Here is a 22,865-nt window from a genome sequence, read left to right on the forward strand (position 1 = left end):
ACGGTAGAGTCTTTGAGCAGAGGATTTGAAATAATGGGCTCTGGAGGCGGCGCTGCCCTGGGCGGGCTGAGCGTGCCCCGAAGGGGCAGGACCGCGGTGGGGTGATGCATCAGGGCGCTGGCCCGTGTCCGGAGGGGAAGGTGTTCCTCAATGAGCCGCGGAGGAAACCCATCCCACCCTCTACAGCCGCTCGGCGCTGGTGGGGTTTGGTTTGTAGGAAATGGCGAAGGCGCCAGAGGTGTATGTGGGATTGCAAAGTAAAGAGGGAAGCTCCCAGCAGGGCTGCCAAAAAACGGGGGCATCCAAAGACTGGAAGTGCAAACGGGAGTTAAAAGGAAGAGATTTGGGCAGAGCTATTTCATTCTAATATTAGCCGTATGAAGGATTTTGAATCAAGGGCATCAGAGAGAAAATGGCAAATGAAGGGAGTGCAAGGATAGAGTCACTGAAGAGGAGAGGGGGGAGCTGGCAGAGGGTTCAGGGGACTGCGGAACCTCCAGTGCTCTTTTTAGTTTGGCATTTTTGTTTAATTTAATTTTTAAAACTGAAGGCAAGCATGCTTTTATTTATTTATTTTTTTTTAAACTGGCTGTTTGCAGCAGTCTAGACTTTCTGTATCGTCTGAGAAAGGAAAATTGCTATCCTTAACCCCCTTGGGTGCGATGGAGACTGAGCGGGAGCATTTCCTAAAGCTCAGAGGTGACCAACTGCAATCACAGTTAATGCTCCAAGGGTGTCATAATGGGTTCCAGCTTAAAACAGCGAAAACCTCTTAATGGAAAACCTCAAGCAACAAACAAAATAACGAATATATCTGCCTTAAAACTGGGATTGTTAGGCTTGGAGGTTGAGAGCTCTTTTTAGTGGTGTGCTGGGCAGTTGGTGTAGCAACGTGTGGAGGTTTTACGGTGACACAGCAGACGTACGCATGCACCGACGCTGCGGGGCTGCGCCGTGCCTGTCCTCCGGTGTTTCATGGAAATAAACCCCGTGTTGTTTCTGAATATTACCCTTGCTGGTGACATTTCAGGGAACTTCAGAAAAGCAAATCAGGTATAAGGTTACTGACAATCTGTAAAACCAAGGACAGAAAATTTGCTTACGCAGACTATAAAAGGACAGACTGTTCCCTCGGAGGTTGATGCTTCTCCTGTGTCCAGACTAGATCGATCGGTTGTAAACATCCATATGGGGACTGAGGAAGACTCATGAAAAACTTTGCTATCAAGGAGTATCAAATAAAGAATGAAGTGAAACTTTTGCTTCCTTATTGCCCATTTTCTTTCCATTAATTTGAATTTGTAACGGACACTTTATACCGGGAGAATTATGCGGACTGTGCTTCCTTTAGTAATTTGGTTTCTGATGATAAGTCCTTTGGCCACTGCCCTCATTGCAGGATGTTTCTGAATGTGTTTCATAAACTTGCCGTTTACTGCAGGTTGAAACACAATGGTGAAGCTTCTTTTACATGTAGAAAAGGATAATTCGTAGGTCTTGTGTCCATCTGTCAAGATTATGTTGCAAACTCATGTTGTCTCTGCCTTTTCAGCCTGTGTTTTTTGGTTAGCCAAACTGTGCCAGGGAACACTGACAGCTATTTTCAAAACTTGTGGCACAAAGGCACAGATGTGGCTTTTCCATGGGGGAAAGATACCAGCAAATCCAGAAGTTAGTCACATAGGAAATACAGCATGAAGGGCACGGTCTGTCTGCTAAAAGAGATTCTTCTGATCCCTTTCCCTGCAAAGAATGGAGAATAGAAAGACCGAAGTCTCCATTTCACCATCCTATGACATAACTTCACTTATGGCTTCTGTGGTTGCCTTTCTTTCTATATAAACTCTGCAATCACTTTTCTGTAGCCTTAATTTTTAGCAAAACCTTCCTAAGGAGCACATAAAGGAAAGTTGTCCTCAGGCTAACAGTCATTTCAGTGTGCTGCTCAAGAGAGTTGGTTGGTGGTCATCTTGTCAAAGGTCATGTAATTCGCTGGGTTGTACAGGGCGTGTGCAATCTTAAAAATCTGTTATACCAAAATTAGCTTTTAATTTAATTCCCAAGTATTCTGTGTGACTTCACTGCTGAGAGTAAATGGTATTTACGTAGGAAGTAAATGTCACTGCAGACGCACTCTGCTTGGGCCTGTAGAAATGGTCTGTTAGCTTGGGAGATACACCATATATTGGAATTTATACTCCAATTAATTTCAAAATTACAGACCTAAGACTTGGAGAAAGCTGGCAAATCACTTCTTGGGTAGCATGTGTTGCCATAGGTATAGATAGAAATACTACTGCAAAGCTAAATTAAGTATTAATTTAGAAAATTAATGTTAGTTGGGAAATGTCCCTTCAGACACATGTTTCCCAGTAGCATGGCAATTTTTGTTGTCTTGCCTGAATCTTTGGTTATCAGACACCTCAAGCTGGACGTCTCAATAATGAGATGCTTTCAGATGACATCAAGTGAGGTACGGTTCAGTCTACTGCACTGGATGGCTTGGAAATGGTGTGTAGAAGTTCAGTGTGGTTGTAATTGTTGCAAAGTGTTTTGTGGCTATGGAGGAGAAGTACTGCCCCGTTGTAAATTTGGGGTGGTTTTGGTGATGAAAATGTAGTGAAGTAATAAAACTGAAGAATGTTACCTTCCTGTTATCCAAGAGGAAATGAGCTGGACGGCGGCTGGTTGGTTCACTTTTGATACTCATCAGATGCAGAAAATGCTGAGTAGCCCATGAGATTTCAGTCATTGTGCAGCAGTGTCAGTTGTCAGTGTTGGCACTAATGTGGTCCTTTTTGGAAAGGGACCCTAGATAAGACTATCTAGCACCCTGTCCAGTCACGTCTTAGAAACTTCCAGTAATGGGGACTCTACCGTGTCCCTGGGGAGGTTGTTCCAGTGGTTGATTGCTCTCACAGTAAAAAAGAAAATTATTTCTCATGTTGAGATGAAACCTCTTCTGGTGAAACTTGTACCCATTGCGTCTTGTCTTCTCCGTGTGGCTCCTTGTGAAGAAGGAGGTTCCATCGTCTTTGTAGCTGCCCTTTTAAGTACTGTGATGAGGTTCCCCTGAGCCTACTCTTCTCCGGAGAGAAGAGACCTAACTCCTTCAGTCTTTCTCCATGGGGCAGATTCTCCAGCCCTTTGATCACCTTCCTGGCCCTCCTTTGGACCCTCTCCAGTCTGTCCACCTCCTTTTTGAATTGTGGGGACTAGAACTGGCCACAGTACTCCAGGTAGAGCCTGATAAGTGCCGAGTAGAATGGTATGTTCATGTTGCTGTCTCTACAAGCAGTGCCCTGGTGGATGCAGCCCGAGGTCCAATTTGCCTTCATTGCTGCAGTTGACACACTGCTCATACTTGGTTTGTTGTCCGCCAGGACCTCCCGGTCCCTTTCGGCAAGGCTGCTCCTCAGCTGCTCTGGTCCCAGCCTGTACTGGGCTCTCTGGTTGTGCCATCCCAGTTGCAGGACCTCGCACTCCTCTTTGTTAGACTTCACACGGTTCTTCGTAGGGAACTGTTGGAAACCTCAGCAGTCTCTGAGAGAAATCACTGTGTCACAGCCTTATATATCTCTGCCCTTGTTATCAAACTAGTTTTAGAAAGTTGGTAATTCTATATTAGACCAAGTTGTCCTGATTGCCTGTTTAAAAAATCAAATCAAATACTCCTTGCAAGTATACCTTGTTGGAAAATGGAAGGATGGGGCTGAGCTCCGGGGAGCGGTGCAGCCCACCAAACCTTCTGCTTTTAGGCGTAATCCTGAGTTACTGCTGGCAGCTTACTAAGCTGTTCCCTAAATCTTTTCTCATTCAGACTGTTTATAATAAATGAAATAATTTATTGAAATGCATTGTATGTTTTGAGTGGTTAATTTGTAAATCAATAATTTTGGAATACTGTGTGTATGGTTTTTCTTTATTTGGCAATTTACGGGCTGTTAGAGTATAAATTGAACATGACTGAAGTTTATAGCTATGCTGCTGTATTACTTGACTCTCACCAATTCTTTGATTCTTCTTTCATCTTTAGCTATTGTTAGCTGGTAATTTTAGCTAACCAAAGAGTGGAGTCCCCTTCTCTGGAGATTTTCAAGACCCGCCTGGATGCAGTCCTGAGGAATGTGCTCCAGGCAATCCTGCTTTGGCAGGGGAGTTGGGCTGGGTGATCTCTAGAGGTCCCTTCCAACTCTGAAAATTCTGTGATTCTGTGAAAGAGTCTGTACTGGTTCAGACCGAGGGTCCGTGTGGCCCCATGCACATCCCCCGGTGTCACACAGAACACCGTGAGCAGTTTCCTCTGGGACACCGTCAGGCAGTGGTGGGTGCTGTAGGGTCTGTGTCCTCTTCTGGTTCCTCCCTCCTCATTTTGATGCTTTCTCTCCCCCACACGACCTCCCTGGGTTTCATCCGTTTCACCGGACATCCACTGCTTTCTCCACGCTCTTCCCAAGGACCATCCTTTTCTCCAGGGATGCCCAAGGACAAATGTGAGCAGAGATTTTTCTCTTCCACACTTCGTTGCTTTTACAGCATCTCGTTGCTGTGTTTTTCTGTCCCTCTGCTTTGTCCAACCGCTCAGAGCAGCGGTGCTGCTCCCAGATCAGCCGCTCCAGCTCTGCCTCTCCAGTCAAACCTATCAGTCAGTCTCGATGTAATTTGTCTTCTTCAAGACTTCAGTATCCTTTCTGTCCAGATAGGACAAAAAGCACTGACAGGTTTGGGGCTTCTAGAGGTTTTTTTTGGAGTTTCCCTGGTTGAGTTGTGGTTTTGGGGGTGCTGCTGCCCCCTGCTTTGGTGCTGGGTGGCTGCACCCATGAAATAGATAGCAAAAGCCAAGCTGCTGGTGGACCTCGTGGATATCTTCACCTCTTGGGTGTTTTCAAGGTTGCTGTGGGTAGAGTTTAGTATTTTGTGCGTGCCGTTTTATTAACTGTTACTCAGAAACCAGCTTTTATGCTCTTATGTCCTCCGCCCTCCCCTCTCCCCGGTGTTGTGGCTTTGTGAGCCATCCTTGGCTGCGTCCCCACGAGCGTGACGGGGTGGACCTGGTGTACCACCTTCAGAAATCTCCCATTCCTTGAACAAAAAGCAAGCTGGCCTGCTGCTGTTGCTGTCTTTGTGTGGCAAGAGAGAGAGACGCTACCATTAAGGTGAGCAGCCGAAGGATTTAGTGTTTTTTCTTTCCTTTTTTTCCTATCGCAATTTGCAATATCTCTTTAAAAATTTCCTTTTTGATTCAGGTTTTTTCGGTGTAATCACCGACTGTATTTTCCCGACTGTGGGAGGGCAGAGCTGTAGGTGGCCGTGCGGGCCATAACTTCTATTCTCTTAACTTCCTTTCACTTACGGCTCTGAACCGCAGTATGGCATTTCAGCGGGGGGTTTGGTGCTAAATGTCTCTTTGTTGGGAAAGGTCAGTCACAGGGATGTGCTGGCACCGACGTGGGGACTGGCTGTGCCAGCATGTCGCTCGCACTCGTACTCGAATTCCAGATTGTCCCTTCTTGTGAAAAAAAAAAATAATGTAATTGTAATGGTTTAAAGTGGCAAGTAAGTAGTCTATTTCTGTGTTCGGTGTTTATCACAATTTCATGGGTGTTTGGGGTTTTCCTGCCTGTGGCTGCTGGGGCGCGTAACGAGCCACAAGATGGTGCAGGTATATACATGTCTGCATCTGAAAGCCTCTAATGTGAACATAGAATCCTGGAATAGTTTGGGTTAGAAAGGACCTTGAAGACCATCCAGTGCAACCCCCTGCCCCGGGCAGGGCCACCTCCCCCCAGCCCAGGTCGCTCCCAGCCCCGTCCAACCCGGCCTTGAACACCCCCAGGGATGGGGCAGCCACAGCTGCTCGGGGCACCCTGCGCCAGGGGCTCACCGCCCCCACAGGAAAGAATTTTTTCCTAATATCTCATCTAAATCTCCCCTCTTTCAGTGTAAAACTGTCCCCCCTCATCCCATGGCTCCCCTCCCTGACCCAGAGTCCCCCCCCCAGCTCTCCTGGAGCCCCTTTAGGCACTGGAAGGGGCTCTGAGGTCTCCCCGGAGCCTTCTCTTCTCCAGGCTGACCCCCCCACCTCTCCCAGCCTGTCCTCCCAGCAGAGGGGCTCCAGCCCTCCCAGCATCTCCGGGGCCTCCTCTGGCCCCGCTCCGACAGCTCCGTGTCCTTCTGCTGTGGGGACCCCCCGAGCTGGAGGCAGCGCTGCGGGGGGGTGTCCCCAGAGCAGAGCAGAGCGCAGCAGAGGGGCACAATCCCCCCTGGCCCTGCTGGCCACGCTGCGGGGGATGCAGCCCGGGGGGCGGGGGGCTCTCTGGGCTGCCGGCGCACATTGCCGCCTCATGGGGGGCTTCTCCCCCACCAGCCCCCCCAAGCCCTTCTCCTCAGGGCTGCTCTCCATCCATTCTCTGCCCAGTCTGAACACAGGCGAATGTAGGTGACTGTTGCTATTTTGAACTTCTTTCCCTAACGCATAATTTTTTCAAGACACCGATGTGATTGTAACAACAGTTTCTAAGTTTCTCCCACAAAAAAGTCACAGTCAAATAATAAGTGAAGATTATTCCCCAATAGTTAAGACGATGTTATAGCACTTTCAGCAACTTCCTAACCACATCCAGCCAGTCCTTCCCGCGGCCGCCGGCGCGTCGTTACAGAACCACCGGATCCCTGTGCTGCTGCTCAGTGAGCTCTGAAAGAAAGAACAATCAGTTTGGGTAATAAAAACGACATACAAAAGACAGAAGCTGTGATTTATTTTGGGAGATTGAGTAGAGTGGCAAGCAGCACTTTAAAGGTCACTTGTCTCAAATAAACCTTATCTCTCTCTCAAATTTAAAGAGATATTGCAGTTTTCCTTGCATCTAACCTGCATTAAATGTCTCTTACAAGAACACACTGTGGAGTCCAGCGGGAGCGTCGTACGTGCCCGTGTGCTTTATAGGCGACGGAGAGGAATGGGCGTGCTGGTGGGGGGAATGGAGAGCGGTGATTAATGAGTTGATAAGAAGTGCTCCTTTGGGAGGGCTGGGGATGTTCTGTCTTCAACGTGTGGTTGTGGAAACAGCACAGAAAGTACACGCACAGCTTATTTTATTTTGAGAGCCATGTCACGTTCTGGCAGTACTTCTCAACCTATGTATACATATCAGCCTTCATCGCAAGAATCTCAAAATTTAAACGAAGTAAGGGGAGAAAAACTGTACGTGGCCATGTGTATCTGTGTGTGTGTCGCTGTCTCTGAGCCAGAATGGGCTTCAGTAGCACCGGTGTTTGGTAGGGAGCGGGCGTCTGCCCTTGTTCTCCTGGGAAATCCCGCAGAATCCCTTCTGCTTGTCTTTTTCTTGGAGCCGTTTTTGAAAGCTTGAAAATCATTGTGAATCTGGGTAGCGGGGAGCTTAAACTAGATTTCCTTGTGCCTGTGTTATCGCAGCCGGCGTGGGACTCACGCATGGGCGGAAAGTAACCTGATTGAAGCTGAACCCGGAGCCGGTTGTCGGAATAGGGAGGTTATAAAGGTGGGGACAGGCTTTTTTCCTCTCCATAGGAAACTGTGGTGGAAGGAGATGATCATAGCAATAAAAGTTATGGTGCTAATATTATCAAGAGCAGTAAGAATGAATACAAGTTTGCAGCAGAACTGTGGTCTTGTTAAGCTCAGGGTAATGAATCTGAACGAGTTGATTTGTTCTGTAATGTACTAAAACTCCTGATTTTTCAGTGCCGCTGACCTCTGGCGTACCGGTGACCGCCGGCAGCTCCGTCGAGTGACGCGCGAGCGAGGACCGGGTTACTGCTGGGAGTCATCCTCCCCGGCGGACGATGCGCTGCCCTTGCTGGCGCCTGCCGTGCTCTCTTTTCGCCCGGACGGTAGCACTGCGGCGTGTTTGCGGAGGAGCCGGCTGCCGTGCGAGACTCCAGGGCGCGGAGGAGCAGTGTCACCCTGCGGCACGGGCCGGCCCGCCTGCTGCAGCGGAGGCAGCAGATGGGGAAAGCCGGGGAACCGCCTCCGTCGGCCCCGCGGTCGGCGTCGGTCAAATATCAGTGGCTTAACGAGTGTCCAAATCTCAGTAAGGGTGTTTTCTGCCTCGTGTCCATTAGAAGAAGCAGTACGTGGAGAGTGCTTTTCTGTACGTGGGGCAAAAACGTGTGCTGTAGAGGGATTCATTTGGATTTTAAAAGTACTCAGAGAGTGCTGCAGACCAGAACTAAACCTCAGCGTTCTGCTTTGCTTCTGTACTTTGTTGTTGCTGAAGGGGTCACATCTGGGTGTACCTCAGCTCGTACCGTGCCTGCTGACAGGTCCCGAGCGTACCTTTCAGCCACTGGGTTGAATTTTGTCAGCTCAGTGGTTTGACCTTTTTGCTGTTCTCAAATCCTGAAAATAGATTTTTTCAGTCTGTAAAACTTTTTTTTTTTTTTTGGTGGCTAAACATAGGCTTCAAAGTGTTGTGTTTCCTTTGTATTTGGATCAAGTTGATTATTTTAGACCTACTGCTTGGACGGGGTTTTTATGGCAGTTTGTGAGAGTTTAGCAATCTCCTGGTTTTCAAACTTTCTCCTTTTCCAAGTATGGGTGAGCGTAGATGTTAATTTACAGGTTGGATAATTTGTACTTTCTTTTTGCAAGTAAAATATATACAAAACTAGGATAATGTAAATATTAGGATAGTGAAAAATAGTTTTATAGTCTTTCATTTCTCAGTGTTCCTTTGCCAGTAAGGATCTGGGCTGGGTTTGGGAGCCCAGAGGATGGTCGGTTTGAGCAGCCATTGGCAGTTACAGATGGCACAATGTGCCCCGTGTTCCGCGTAACAATTTGGATAATCAAAATTATGTTACGTGTGTCTGAGATGCGCTCAATTTTTTTTTTTTTCCTGGGGGCGAGGAAGGTTTGGAGAGATTTGAAATGCCACTTACGGTTTCAGAAAATATGTGAACAAGTATTTGGTAAAGCGCTTCTCTTGTGTGCGCTTCCAAAAATGGACATAAAAATGTGATTCCAGATGAAGACCTGGTTTCCGTTTCTTACAAGTTCAGACAGTGTTTATAAAGTTGGTATTGGATCAACAACGTTTGTACAATATTATCTTTTAAGTCGTAGGACCAAATATCTAGTGGCCGACATGACCGTGTGGAATTTTGTTTTACAGAAGAAACCTTTTCACTTTGATGCTGTCAGAGTAGTTTTGGACAGAACATCAGAACACTTTTTAAAGGAATAGTATGTAAATTTTTTCATGTTTAAATGGTAAAAGTATATACATTAGATGTATACATTTATGATTATTTGATACAATGTTCTTTCCACGTAGTTGAGTGTAAATTTAAAAATAATAGAAGTATACATGGCAGAACACAAAGGGCTGGTTGGTTATTTGACAGCATTCCATGTGGCTCTGATTCTTCAAAAGCCTACTGCTGATTTTTACTTTTTTCAGTAGAAAGAACATGTTTGTGGGCTTCAATCATGCACTAAAACTTATATACGTGTGTTTATTTACAGATAGATTTATGAACTATATACACGCACCAAAAATGTGTAATACTCTTTCCGTGTACTCATTTTCTTAAAAAAAATCCAAAGCGTTTTGTGGACCGAAACTTTTGTTTAGATTGCATTACTTCTTGTTCTATATTGATGTTTTCTAAAGGTTATTCTTGAACTAAGGCATGAACTGAATTTATAAACAGGAATCCTGCTTCGTAGTGGATTGCAGCGCAAGCTGACGTTGAAGGCTGGGGGCTGTTTGGCCGGCGTCATCTTTTGGCATCTGATGCATTCTTAATCCTGCTGCTGTATCCGTTAGCTGTAAGGAGGCTAGACCTTTCTTTTGCAGAAAGGTGCATCGTTTTCTGTCAGTCCTGTTTTTAGAGATTTTTCTGACTGTGATTGGGCAAGCTTAGTCTAAATTAGGTTTTTCTCAAGATGTGCATCAAGTTGCAGGTGGATATTCAAATGTGTAGCAAGAGTTTTGTGAAGAACTTGGTGTTCAAATCAGACTTACGCATCTTTTTTCCTTTCTTTTTCCTGCCTTTCCCCAAACCCATTTTATTCACAGCTTCCGGCTGATCTTACCAAGATGCATCTTACGGACAATCCTCATCCTCAGGTGACTCATGTCCCCTCGAGCCAGTCGGGATGTAGCATTGCCAGTGATTCTGGGAGCAGCAGCCTATCTGATATTTATCAGGTAAAAATGCGTTTGTTTCTCATTTTTCCTTCCTTGACGTTAAACATTCCATAAAACCCCCTCAGTGGCGCTTTATCCAAGACTTGCCCTCTTCCTGCTTCTGCATATCCCCGTGTCACGCAGGTGACTTGCCACCTCCACAGCCGCATAGAAGTGAAACAAACTTGTTGGTTTTAAAGGTGACATTTGGTGATTTATGGGATCGTTTTCCCTCTTTCTGAAACGGAACAAATTTCATGACGTCATTCTTGCATTTCAAATACCTTCCTCGATTATTTGTACTTATTGTTAATAACAGATGTTCTGTTCTGCAAACAAAAGCGCGGTAATAAACGCGCTCTGCACCAATTGACTGTAGAAATTGTGGTGTTGCTCACTGAGAACAGAAGTTGACTGAAATCCAGAGATACCTTTCGTTTGTTTACAGATAATATACTTAAGTTACTCGGTTTGTGTCAAATTGCAGAGCAAGTTTCATGCATTTTTTCATTCTGGTTGATGAAGATGCTCATCTTGGGTTTGTCTTGATCAGTAATTGCACAGCTTTTCCACTTTTAAGTTGAAATCTAACTACCATACTATATATATGTGTGTGTGTGTGTGTGTACATATAGTATATAGCAACTATGGAGCACGACTTAGGGGTAACTTAGTTTTAGCCACCGATTCCCTTGGGCACTCTCTGGGTACCATTTCTATATGCTAAAGAGAGATTAGTGATGTGTCTTATTTACAGCAAAGTATTGGTAGGTAACTTTAAAAATAAGGCATTTTAGAATGTTATCCTTTTAGAACTTTAGGTGTCTTTATGCATTTTTGTCCTGTTTAACCTATTACCTTACTACTTCTTTAGATTTACTTGCTGCCGGCTAGGTCCGGAGTGGCTTGCATCCCTGAGAGTCTCTGTGAATGATCTGATTTCTGAGAGGCAGTGCTGGAAGATTTTCTTCTGTATCTTAATTTTCTGTTTTCTTTTTATTTTTTAAATTTTCTGAGTCAACAGAATTGATTTTAATTAGTCAGAGTCACCAGAACTAGTCTGTCAATTGTACCATAACATCTCATATCTGAGGATGCTGATGGACAGTTTTCCTGAGCATCGTCTGCCTGCCTGTCTACCTGAGGAGTTTGGAGGGGTTGCTCTAAGTGAAAAGCACTTAAAGGGTATTATTGATAAAGAAAATATGGTTCCAGTAATGAGCAAATACTCTGTCATGTGTGGTTATTTGCATTTGAAATGCCTTATGTCTACTCTGCAGAAAATGCCAGAAGAGCATATAAGAATTATATAAATAAAAGAAAGAACAGAGTAGCATGTTTATATGCACTGTAGCGAATAAGCAGTGGCGAAATGGTTTTTTTTCTACCCTAAGGCATTATTAATTCATTAACGTGAAAATTACTGCAGATTTTCTATTAATTTCGAGGAGTGAGGACCTTTCAGGCAGGAATCTCCTTCCCGGTGACAATAGCCCGTCTGGCGTTGCATCCCGCGGGGAACACAGACGCCCGTCCATTCTGCCGAGTTTCTGGCCAGCCGGGGCGATGGGGGGCGGGTGACCGCTGTGGGGCTCATGCGAGATCTTCAAAGATGACATTACAGCAATGTATGATCGTAGCTGCGGTGTCGTTAACCCTGAAAGACTGCAGTGGAGGATCGAGTGTTTGATAAAATGTGGGTGAAGATAAGATGTGCAACAGGCATGTCATGACGGGGATGAGGGGGGGAACTCTCCACTGTTGTTTGTTTGTTTGTTTTTTTCCCCCCTTCTTATTTTCTTAGTGAATTTTTTGTATCTTGTTCTCATATGCGTGATGTGCAAATAGGAACCTGCCGAAAGCTGCTGGGTGGTTTTATGGGCTTTATTGCAGTAGCTATGAGAGGTTTGGAGAAGTCTGTTGCTGGTTGTCCCCCCGTTCCACGTGCGTGGACAGACACTGTGCAATACTGTCACGGCACAGTGTTTAACACAGCGTTATATCGCAGCGATGCATCGATACAGACAGAGTTTGACATCAGAAAGCAAAAGACGACTGTTTCCCCCATTATTCATCGTGATGTTACAAAGGCAGAGAATCTCTTTGGTACGCAGTAAACCTGCGTTTTGAGCATGAGGCATTGGCTCAGTAGCTGAAAGCATTTTGATACATTAAAATAAATTACTTTTCATAAAGTACTTGGAAAATTCTGCTTTGCTTTTGCAGTCAGCTTCATATCTATTACACGCCGAACTCTCTAGGAGTATCGTTAATGTCAGCGGAGGAAGAGCAGTTTTGAATAATTTTGATTAATGACCTTTTGAATTAATGGTATCTTAACATTAATTTTTACAGTAAGTAGTGCAAAACATAATTCCAGAATAGGAAAATATGATTAGAATAGCAGAACCAAAGAACGAAACAATTTTTTCTTAAGATTTGGAGAGGGTTTCCATTCATCTGTGTACACTATACTCAGCGACAGTGGTGAAATGAGGTTTCCCTTGGTCCAGCTGCCCCTCGGTCCGGGATGTTACGGGAAATGCAGCACGTAAAGCTTAGGGTGAGATGAGCAGAGAAGGAGCCCTGTTGTGGGCACTGCTGTGGACGCAGTGTGTTAAACTCTCGGTTAGTTGCCAGAACTTAGGAAAATAATTTTATGAAGATATTTTTCTCCCTTTTCCTGTACCGTTACTGCTCCCTGTTGGAGCTTTCAGTCTTTATCTGGTAAAATGTCTAAATTAATGTATCGCAAAGTCCAACTTGCCTGGAATACTGCAGAACAATTGTTTTTCTGTCAGACTGTAGACTTTTTTTTTGTAATATAGAAAAAAATTAAGTTATTCCCTACAATTTCTGAAACAACTTATTTAATTTTCTTGGATTTTTTTAAAACTTTTTAAAAATTTTTTTTTCATTCAGTCCATTTCTGACAGCACGCTTAATTTCAGACCTATGGGCTTTAACCAGAAGTAGGGGAAGCTGTGTGGTTACGCTTACGGAAGTGGAAATGAGGGATTATAACTTCTGCCAACAGCTGCTTTGACGTGTTATAGGTATCCTCAGGGAAAAATAATTCAACAGGTATTACAGAGTGAAAACATCTTTCTTTGCGCTTCCGTGGGACAGGCTTTAAGGCGGGCAGCCAGGGTAGCAGAGGCAACCCACATCGTTTCTCTGGAAGTGGGGGGTACGGTCTCCCTTCTGCTGTAATGGGTTAATATCCACTATCAATAGCTGTATCAGCAGCTTGCGGTGCTGTTCTCCGAGGGACCAACCAATTGGGGTCTATTTTCTTTCTTACCGGTTTAGTTCTGTCAGTGGTATTAATTCTGTCAGTGGTATGCTTAAAGTTTCTCTCTCTCTTTTTTTTTTTTTTTTTTTTTTTTTTTTTTGTTTAAAAATCTTTCTTTTATCCCTTTGGCAGTATATGCTGTTTGTGGGCAGCAGCGTTATTGCCCAGCAATAATTCCAGCTGTGGTTAAGGTTTTGATATTAAAATGGATTATCTATGAAATACGCGCCAGGGTGTGGGCCTTACTGAGAGTTTTTCTATCAATTCTGAAAAAAGGCTTAGACCTTTTCCCCCTGACAGGATTGACATGCGGGAAGGGGAGAAACCCCTTGCTTTTAAGAGCAGATTGCATCAGGAATCATGAGCACTAAAATACATTATTATATGGAGTTATTACAGCACAGGAAATCTTTTATGTGAGGCATATTTAATACTTTTTGTCTGTCGGCGTATGCTTCTGACACACACTACAGTGGAATACATATTACCACCAAAGCTTTGCGAGCGCTACTTCTTACGTCTCCGGCTTCCAAAGCGTGGGCCAGTGTACAGGACGTCTCCGTGATCAACGCTTGGCAAACGCAGCTGAAAGATGGCAACTGGCAAAATTTGCAGTGCTGTATATCGAGTAATAATAGTATGATTTTTAAAATAGCAAACATATGTTTTGACAGTAAAAGTGGTGTTAACTTGCCAGCTGAGCTACGTGACACACACCGCTCTCCGTAGATATTGTTGCCCTGTAGACCCCATCCTGAAAATCCACGTTTGTGTAGGATTTGAGGATTGCCGCTTCTGGTTTCATTCTGTAAATTAGTAGTTCATAGATGTTTCTGTGAAGAATGGGTTTGATGTTCGGTAATGGAAACAGCTGGGGCATCACGCCTGGGAAGAGCAGCTACTTCTGCAGACAGCTTTACGAGCACAATCCTTCCTGTTCCTCCCCGCGCCGCCTGACCTGCCCACTGTGTCGTGCCCGCCTGCGCAGAACCTTTGGAACACAGTTTGAGGACCATCTCTTATTTCAAGGCTTGATCAAATTATAGCCGATTTATCCAGAAAAGAGAAGATTTGTTTGTTGTCCTGTATAGGACATACAGTGAAAATTCTAAAGAAGCACTTTTCTGTAGAAGCTATAGCCTCGGTTCTCTTGTCTTAGATCCAGGTTGTCAAAGTGGGTGTTAGTACTGTAGTCTTGTCTTACTCTGCCTGCAAAAGTTGATATAAATTGTGGCTGTTAAGATGAAGAAATGCTAGAAAAGTCCTTGAATAAAATGCTGTACTGATCATGTGCTGCTGAGACTCTCCAAGCACAATTTGCACTTGGGCTTTATTCCAAAACTGTTAATGTGAGCTACATAAGCCAGTAAAGTGATGTAATAGAAAACAGATTTAACCCTATATGTATTGTTATCCTACTCGGAAAGAAATATTTATGTTAAATCATTTAAACCTCATTTATTAGGTTTGCTGACTAATTATAAAAATGAGGGCAAGCTCAAAGGTCCAAGGTTATATCCAAACCCCAGTATTTTCCTGTCTAGGGAAAGAAGGAAATGCTGCTCCGCTGGCAGCGTGCTGGGCTTGCCTTAGCCGGTCAACGTGGAGCGTGTAGGAAGGTGGAGACAGTGCAGTCTGCTGTGATTAAATCGCTTAAAATCTGTGTTGTTTTTTATGAGGCGAGGAAGGCAGGAGACCGGCATGGCTGAGTAAGGACCTCCTGGTCAAAGTAAAGCGCAAGAAGGAAATGCGTACAGTGGAACCAGGAACTGCTGGAGAGGGTCCAGCAAAGGGCTATGGAGATGAGGAGGGGACTGGAGCATCTCTCTGATGAGGAGAGGCTGAGGGCCGTGGGGCTGTTCAGTCTGGAGAAGGGAAGACTGAGGGGGATCTTATCAATGCTTATCACTCCTTCAAGGGCGGGTGCCGGGGGGTGGGAACGGTCTGTGTGCAGTGGTGCCCAGTGACAGGACAAGAGGGAACGGGCACAAATGTGACCATAGGAAGTTCCATCTGAACCTGAGGAGGGACTTCTCTCCTGTGCGGGCAGCAGAGCACTGGCACAGCTGCCCAGAGAGGGGGGGAGTCTCCCCCTCTGGAGCCATTCCAAACCCGCCTGGAGGTGTCCTGTGCCACTGCCGGAGGTGCCCCTGCTCTGGCGGGGGGTGGCACTGGGGGAGCTCCAGAGGGCCTTTCCAGCCCCCACCAGTCTGAGAGTCTGTGTCCTGGGAGGAATATAGGGACGTGTAGGATTGGGATCAGGAAAGGTAAGGCACAGGTGGAGCTGGATTTGGCCAGGGATGTGAAGAAAAACAAGAGGGGCTTCTACAGGTACACTGATCAGAAAAAAAAGATTGAAGACAACGGACTCCCCTCCCCTCCATAAGTAAGACAGGAGAGCTAGTGACATGGAGAAGGCTGAGGTACTCCACAAGTGTATTGCCTCAGTTTTCACTGCTAGTCACTCTTCCCACATCTCTCAAGTCCCTGAACCTCGAGGTAGGGACTGGGGGAACAAAGTCCTTCCTGTGGTAAGAGAAGATCAGGTTTGACATCACCCGAGGAACCTGAACATACACAAGTCCATGGGACCCACTGAGATGCATCTCAGGGTCCGGATGGAGTTGGCTGACGTGGTTGCTAAGGCACTCTCCACCTCTCTTGAAAAGCCGTGGTGGTCAGGTGAAGTCCCCAGTGACTGGAGAAAAGGGAATAAGGCTCCGGGGAGACCTTTCAGTACTTTATAAGGCTTTATAAGAAATACTTATAAGAAGTATTTATAAGAAAGACCTTTTGCCAGGGCCTGCAGTGACACGGCAAGGGGCAATGGTTTTAAACTGAAAAAAGTAGATTTAGGTTGGCTCTAAGGAAGAAATTTTTTATGATGAGGATGCTGAGACACTGGAACGAGTTGCCCAGGGAAGTTCTGGCTGCCCCATCACTGGAAGCATCCAAAGTGAGGTTGGACAAGACCCCATCCTTTATTTTGGAGGTTTTGTGAACATGCAGAGTATGTGATATGTTTGTTTGTCATCAGTGTTTTTGTAAAATGTCAAGTATTTCTTTTAAAGCGAAAGTGTAAATGTGTTCATTTAAAAAGAAACTTGGTTTTCTGCAAGTTTTTATATAATTGCCTTATACTTCTCAGTGACACATCTTGTTGTTCAGATTTTTGAATTTGAACAGAAAAATGATTTGCATGCTGGCTTAAACTAACTACTCTGGGGAAATTGAAAATTTGATAGTACTTTTTTTTTTTTTTTTTTCTTTCCCCCCCTTCCATCTGTTTGGAAAGTTATTTTCATGCAATTACATCATTTAAACTTTACATAAGGAATTATTGCAAATGATTCCTATGCGATGCTGCTTTTTGTTGCCAGTATGGCATTCTCTTTCACCGTTCTTCATGTCGTTGCGCCGTGTGATGTCTCTATTGCCATCTATTGATGGCAGCAGAAGTGTGTCTGCAGGCATTGGGTAACCAATGGCATTACTGAATTCTATTATTATTTTGTTAATAATACAGACTCTCTAATTGTGGAAAAAAAAAAAAAGTTATGTTTACATGAATAAGCGAGAAAGAGTCAATGCTGTAAATTGAGAAACGGCCAATAGAGGACAGAATCCTTATCTCCTTTCCCCTGCCCCAGTTTATACACCGCACCTGACACACTTGCTCTGTGCCAGGATTCAAATCCATGTTATAATACCGACATTAAAATGAGATCAAATCCCTTTTATTTTAGCCAGTCAATCTGCTTTGTTTTTTCCTGTGTCACACAGTTACTATTGATGGGTTTATACTGCCCATAGTTCCTTGAGGTGGGGAGGGATATAAGGAAAGACAGAGAACAAATGTCCCAGTACGTTAATTTTCTTTTCAGAACTTGGGATCGCAATGCCTCTAGCGCGGTGTTGCTTTATGCCAATGGTATGTATTTGTACCATCCTGTAACTGTAGGTTTCACTGTAACATGGTTTCCTCAGTGTTCAAAATGGAGCTATTACAATTTCTAGTTTGAATTGCTGATCACAGGATTTCTTTTATCGTATTAGCTACCTAAGGCCATAAGTCATTAAACGGAAAACATTGAACTCTTTGTCTGATGGATGTTTTCTTTATAGGCTACAGAGAGTGAGATGGGAGACGTTGATTTAACAGGTCTTCCAGAAGCACCCGTAGACTCTGAAGATGAAGAAGAAGAAGAGGATGAAGATATTGACAGAACTTCAGATCCACTTCTAGGGCGAGATGTTGTACGAGAGTGCCTTGAGAAAGAGCCTGCAGATAAAACTGATGATGATATTGGTGAGGAGGAAAAAAAAAAAATCTTTATGTAAAACTCTATCATACAACATCTGTAAGAGAAGCATATCTGAAAACTGTTTAATGAGTTACTGTTAAACGTATATCCTCTTATTTATGAATGATGCCTTCCAGAGGTCACTTTGCTCTAGTGATACTGTTAACCGAGTGATCTCTCCTCTTACTGTCTGAGAGATTATTTGTTTGGAGAAACTAAGTATTTTAAAAAACAGTCGTGGAGATGCTTAAGATGCTAAATATTAAAGTCATTGTATGTGTTGATACACGGGAGGGATATGTAGCAAGGTAATTTTGACTGCCTGAAACTGTTGAATTAGTTATTCAGTGTCAAAGAGAATATACTATTAATGCAGCATAGATTTACCAAATTGTAAACTGGAAAACATTTCAGATGAAAATGATTTATTGCAGCATTTAACTAGAAATTCGCATTAGTTAAATAGTAAAATTTGCGTTATGCTGTACTTCAGATTACTAAACACTAGAAAAAACATTTCATGCTCCTATCAAGCTTATAATTACTGTACTGTAAGGGTATTTTTAATTTTTCTAAATGTTTGAAGCTGAAGTGCTTTTATACTCTGGGTGCTGTAAGAGTCAATCAGAACACCATCAAGACTGTAGAGCCGAGTTCCGGTTGTTGATGACAAAATGCATACTGGGCTCATTTAGCCACAGGCACTAATGGGGATTGTAACACCACTGAGCAATTTTTCCGTGAATTTAACCGAGATTTAATGTACCTGTGGAGGGTAAGGTATCTAAGGAACCCCTGAGCCTCGCAGTCTTCATACCAATGTTTCCTTCGTCTAACAGAGCAATTATTGGAATTTATGCATCAGCTGCCTGCCTTTGCGAACATGACTATGTCTGTGCGAAGAGAGCTTTGCTCAGTGATGATATTTGAAGTAGTAGAGCAAGCAGGAGCCATCATACTTGAAGACGGCCAAGAAGTAAGTTGCTGCTTACAACGCAGTTTGAGTGCTACGGGCAGTGGGTTGGCGAGGGCACCTGCGGGTGAAGGGCTGGAAAATCCGCTTCCCGCATCCGCACCTCTCCCACACCTGAAAGACAGAGAATCCTTCTCTCACCATGACACATATCCAAAATCCCCAAACCTTAACCCCATCCCTTTGGGAGATAACACCTGTGTATTCCCGTCTTGTTCAAGACTTCAGCTCGGCCAGTATAGACGTAACACAGCGTTCAGTATGTTGTTGTCGGGTAAGTGCTACCAGCTGGAGGAGTTTATTTCAGAGATTGTTTGTGGCATAGAAGAACTCATCATTTCCATTGGTAAAATAACTCTTATATGTAGGTTTTTTTAAGTACTAATATGGAGAGGTATCCTTGCCCAACAGTGTAGGTATTATACCATAAATGTCTAAATTAGGAGCAGTTTCCATACATATTCAGTGGGAGGAGACAGATGTTCAAATTAGGCAGTGGTCAGGCTCCCGACATAGGTGCTCTGAATCGCTATTTTGAAATCTCTCTCTTTCCTTGAATGGAGCCATCTGGAACGGCCGTAGCAGGTCAGCCCTCTGGGAGGAGTCGGTAGAGCCATCTCTGGTGGTGACCAAGTGGGTGCCCAGGGGAAGAGTCTTCCTTCTCACTGAATGGTATAAATATATTGTAGCAATTAGCCCACCGATTAAAAAGACAGTCCATTCATCAGCATTCCTCCCTACTGAATTAGTTCTGAAATGAATGAAAATGCTGAAAAGCATTCTTGCTTCAGTCAGCTTTGTTGCTCGCCTTACCGTGCACGTTTTTAGTGAATTAAGTGTTGCAAAACTGCGGTGACAACAAACTGGAGACTGCAGGAATAAACCTCTCTGAGATAAGAGCATTGGAGCGGCTTATGAAAGTTGTTGCATTAGCTTCACTTTTGAAATTTGTTTCTTTTACTTCCTCTAGCTCGACTCTTGGTATGTTATATTAAACGGCACAGTGGAAATCAGCTATCCTGATGGGAAGAGCGAGAGTCTCTGTATGGGAAATAGCTTTGGGATTACTCCCTCCCTGGAGAAACAGTACATGAATGGAGTGGTCAGAACCAAAGTAGATGATTGTCAGGTGAGATTACGATTCTATACAACTACCTCATATTTTTAAGCATTTAATAAAAGAAAAGAGACGGCTTTCATCTGAAGGCATGATCTGTGTTCCGGGAGCAGAAAAAAGGAGGTTGGTGTTTTGTGAGTCAAGGGCTCTGCTGATGTTGGGGTAGTTGTACACTCTTCAGTAGCTGAGATTTACTTCCCGCTGTTGTTACGTGAGAAACAGGAACTTTGCTTTGTGCTGAAATGTGGGGTCAGTCCACCCCAGTCGTGCTGTGTGTGTGATTGACATGCAATAAGAACAGATACATAGAAAATACCTGTTTCCACTGCTTACAGGCATTGTCCTCTGTATGTTTAGCCCATTCGAGCAACCTTTTGGAGATGGAAGAAGGTGACCAGTCCTATATGTCTTCTATTTCTAACTTTCTCTCTCGTGTAGTCGGGCAGAACAGAGCGGGGTTGGTATCAAATGCTGTGCTATTGTGGCTGTGTTGAAGCAGCCCAGAGATGGGGATACATTCATGTTTTGGATATTTACTAACAATCCCGTGTTGTATGGGGGCAGTTTGTGTGTATAGCCCAGCAGGACTACTGGAGGATTCTGAACCACGTGGAAAAAAACACTCATAAAGTGGAGGAAGAAGGAGAAATTGTTATGGTAAAGGAGCACAGGGAGCTGGACCGCAGTGGAACCAGAAAGGGACACATAGTTATCAAGGTGAATTTCTTTCTATGCTTTCTATGAATCTATTAAACCTTTTTTTATTAGTAAATAAATACAATTTCAGTTTGAATCTAGAACACATACTCAGTTTTGTCTGTCTCAGCTCAAAAAAATGGATTGGAAGGAATTTATATTATTTTAGAAATATAATTCCATCTCCCTTTTAATAAATTAGACCTCTTCAGCACATGTATAGAGTTTTGTATTGGGAGCACCCTTTGTGCATCTTTAGGTATTGACCTGTTTTTTTGTAATCTGGAAGAGGAACTTCAGCTGTTTATTAAAAATAAAATTAAGGGAAGTTACTAATTGCTTTAGGTATTACTTATGCAAAACATTTAGGCTGAGAGAAGCGTGAAGATTTGATTTAAACAAGTTAACGTGTTTTCTCCTGAGTTTGCCATAACTGAAATTTGAAAAGGGAGTACTCTTGTTCACGTGGTTTTATGTTAAGTTACTCTCTAGAGAGCACTAGTGCCGAGAGATATCAGTTATTTTTTGCATTTAATTTTTAAGGCAACACCCGAGCGACTCATCATGCACTTAATAGAAGAACATTCTATTGTGGATCCAACCTACATTGAAGATTTCCTCTTAACGTACCGAACATTTCTAACGAGCCCCCTGGAAGTCGGAAATAAACTCTTGGAATGGTTCACAGTGGACAGCCTCAGAGATAAGGTTGGTTTGAGTCTCAGAGATTAGTATTTCTGGTGAAAATGACTCCAAATTGATTCTTTTTTTGTATTGCTGATAAACTGGGATTATGCTCCAGCTATTTTACGTGGAGTGTTTTAAAGCAAAGTGTTTTTCACTGGTACCGAGAAAGGATTGTATGAGTATAGTGTACTATCCTGAAATAGGTCTGACACTGCTTCTCTTCTGCAGAATGATAAATGCTGTTTTCTGTTTAAATTAAAGATGTAAACGCCAATCTCTGAGATCCTTTCTCACCAGAAATGCAGGGAATTGTGTTCATGATCTCTTGGACGTACCACCTTTCGTTTCACGACAGCATTGTGTTGTCTTCCATAATTTTCTACTGTAGAGCTCTTCAGTGTATTGAGCACATTTTGTTTGAGCAGCTTATTGCAAACTCCGTACTTAAAATAAACTCTGCTCGAGACAGGTGCAGTTGATAAAAATGCTTCCAGAAATAGAACGAGGTTCAAATCCCTGTAACTGTATTCACATACACATGAAAAATGTTCTTAGTCTGGAACTTGTATCCATGTCCAAGTTGTTGAAAATTATGGCAGTAAAATCCTTAGCCAGTGGTTTTATGTGTTCTAGCTTTGAGCTAAAGGAAACCCAACAGACTATGAAAATGCTGTATTTTTTTGCATAGGAAATGGTCTGGGGTCTTTTGCTTTTCTTCTTACCTTTTTCCCTGCTGTTCATTTTGACAACTACCATTTTTTAAGAAAAAGAAAGTAAAACAAACCCACAACTGTCTCAGCAAATAAGAGGAAATTGTTTAATTTTAGAAAAGAAACCTTTTTTATGACACAGATGGATAAAATAGCTGTCAGACTGACGTTATCATAAATGGTAGTAACTCTGTAGCACATAAAAAAGGAACTTGAAGATTTAACTAAAAATTCTTAAAGGAAGGCTTTTTATTATCACAATGTACTTCCAAGAACTTTCTTTAAGGAGATCATTAGGATGCTTTAAAAAGATAAGTTTTATAAACAGCATAAAGAAGAGTTAACCGAAGATGGATTTCTACACCAGTAAGTACCAGGTGACGTAGCCAATTAGGTACAAAAATATTTTTTTTTTTATTTTTCATTTGTTTCCCCAAATAAAGGAAATGAGAAGATGATTTCAAGTGTAAATCTCTTCTGCTTTTGTTTGTTAACAGATGCAGTAATCTGTCATATGATGTTCTGCCATGTCCTTGTGTTCTTCTTTCCTTATAGATTAAAGCCTATAGGAGAAGAATCATAGGTATCTTTATAAATACTTTTTTTTTTTTTTTTGCAGGTTACCAGAGTGGTCTTGCTGTGGGTGAACAATCATTTTAATGACTTTGAAGGAGATCCTGCTATGACTCGATTTCTGGAAGAATTTGAAAAGAACTTGGAAGATACGGTAGGAGCAAAAGAGAATGTCATACTTTCTAATATTACACGTTTTCATTTTCCAGTGTGTTACGAGTGACTAACACATTGTAGTCTGTACGTCTAACAGTCAGTCAATGGCTTTTAACATGGACATATTTGTTCGTAATTATATATTTAGCTATAAAGCCCATATAAAATAGTACATATGG

At 43.3% G+C, this 22,865-nt stretch overlaps 1 protein-coding gene across 1 annotated transcript in view; it reads left to right on the forward strand.

Moving 5' to 3' along the window:
* RAPGEF6 (Rap guanine nucleotide exchange factor 6) overlaps positions 1-22,865 on the forward strand; it is a gene marked incomplete at its 3' end in the record, with an annotated part of 102,797 nt that overhangs the window by 72,330 nt on the left and 7,602 nt on the right. Inside the window, exons 7-13 of the mRNA XM_082489812.1 lie at positions 10,065-10,196; positions 17,596-17,779; positions 18,614-18,750; positions 19,718-19,876; positions 20,429-20,581; positions 21,104-21,268; positions 22,577-22,684. Of these exons, the coding sequence (XP_082345938.1) occupies positions 10,065-10,196; positions 17,596-17,779; positions 18,614-18,750; positions 19,718-19,876; positions 20,429-20,581; positions 21,104-21,268; positions 22,577-22,684 (1,038 nt within the window). The remainder of the gene's footprint in view (positions 1-10,064; positions 10,197-17,595; positions 17,780-18,613; positions 18,751-19,717; positions 19,877-20,428; positions 20,582-21,103; positions 21,269-22,576; positions 22,685-22,865) is intronic.

This window comes from Vanellus vanellus (assembly GCF_965231255.1).
Source record: "Vanellus vanellus genome assembly, chromosome: 13".
Taxonomy (NCBI): domain Eukaryota; kingdom Metazoa; phylum Chordata; class Aves; order Charadriiformes; family Charadriidae; genus Vanellus; species Vanellus vanellus.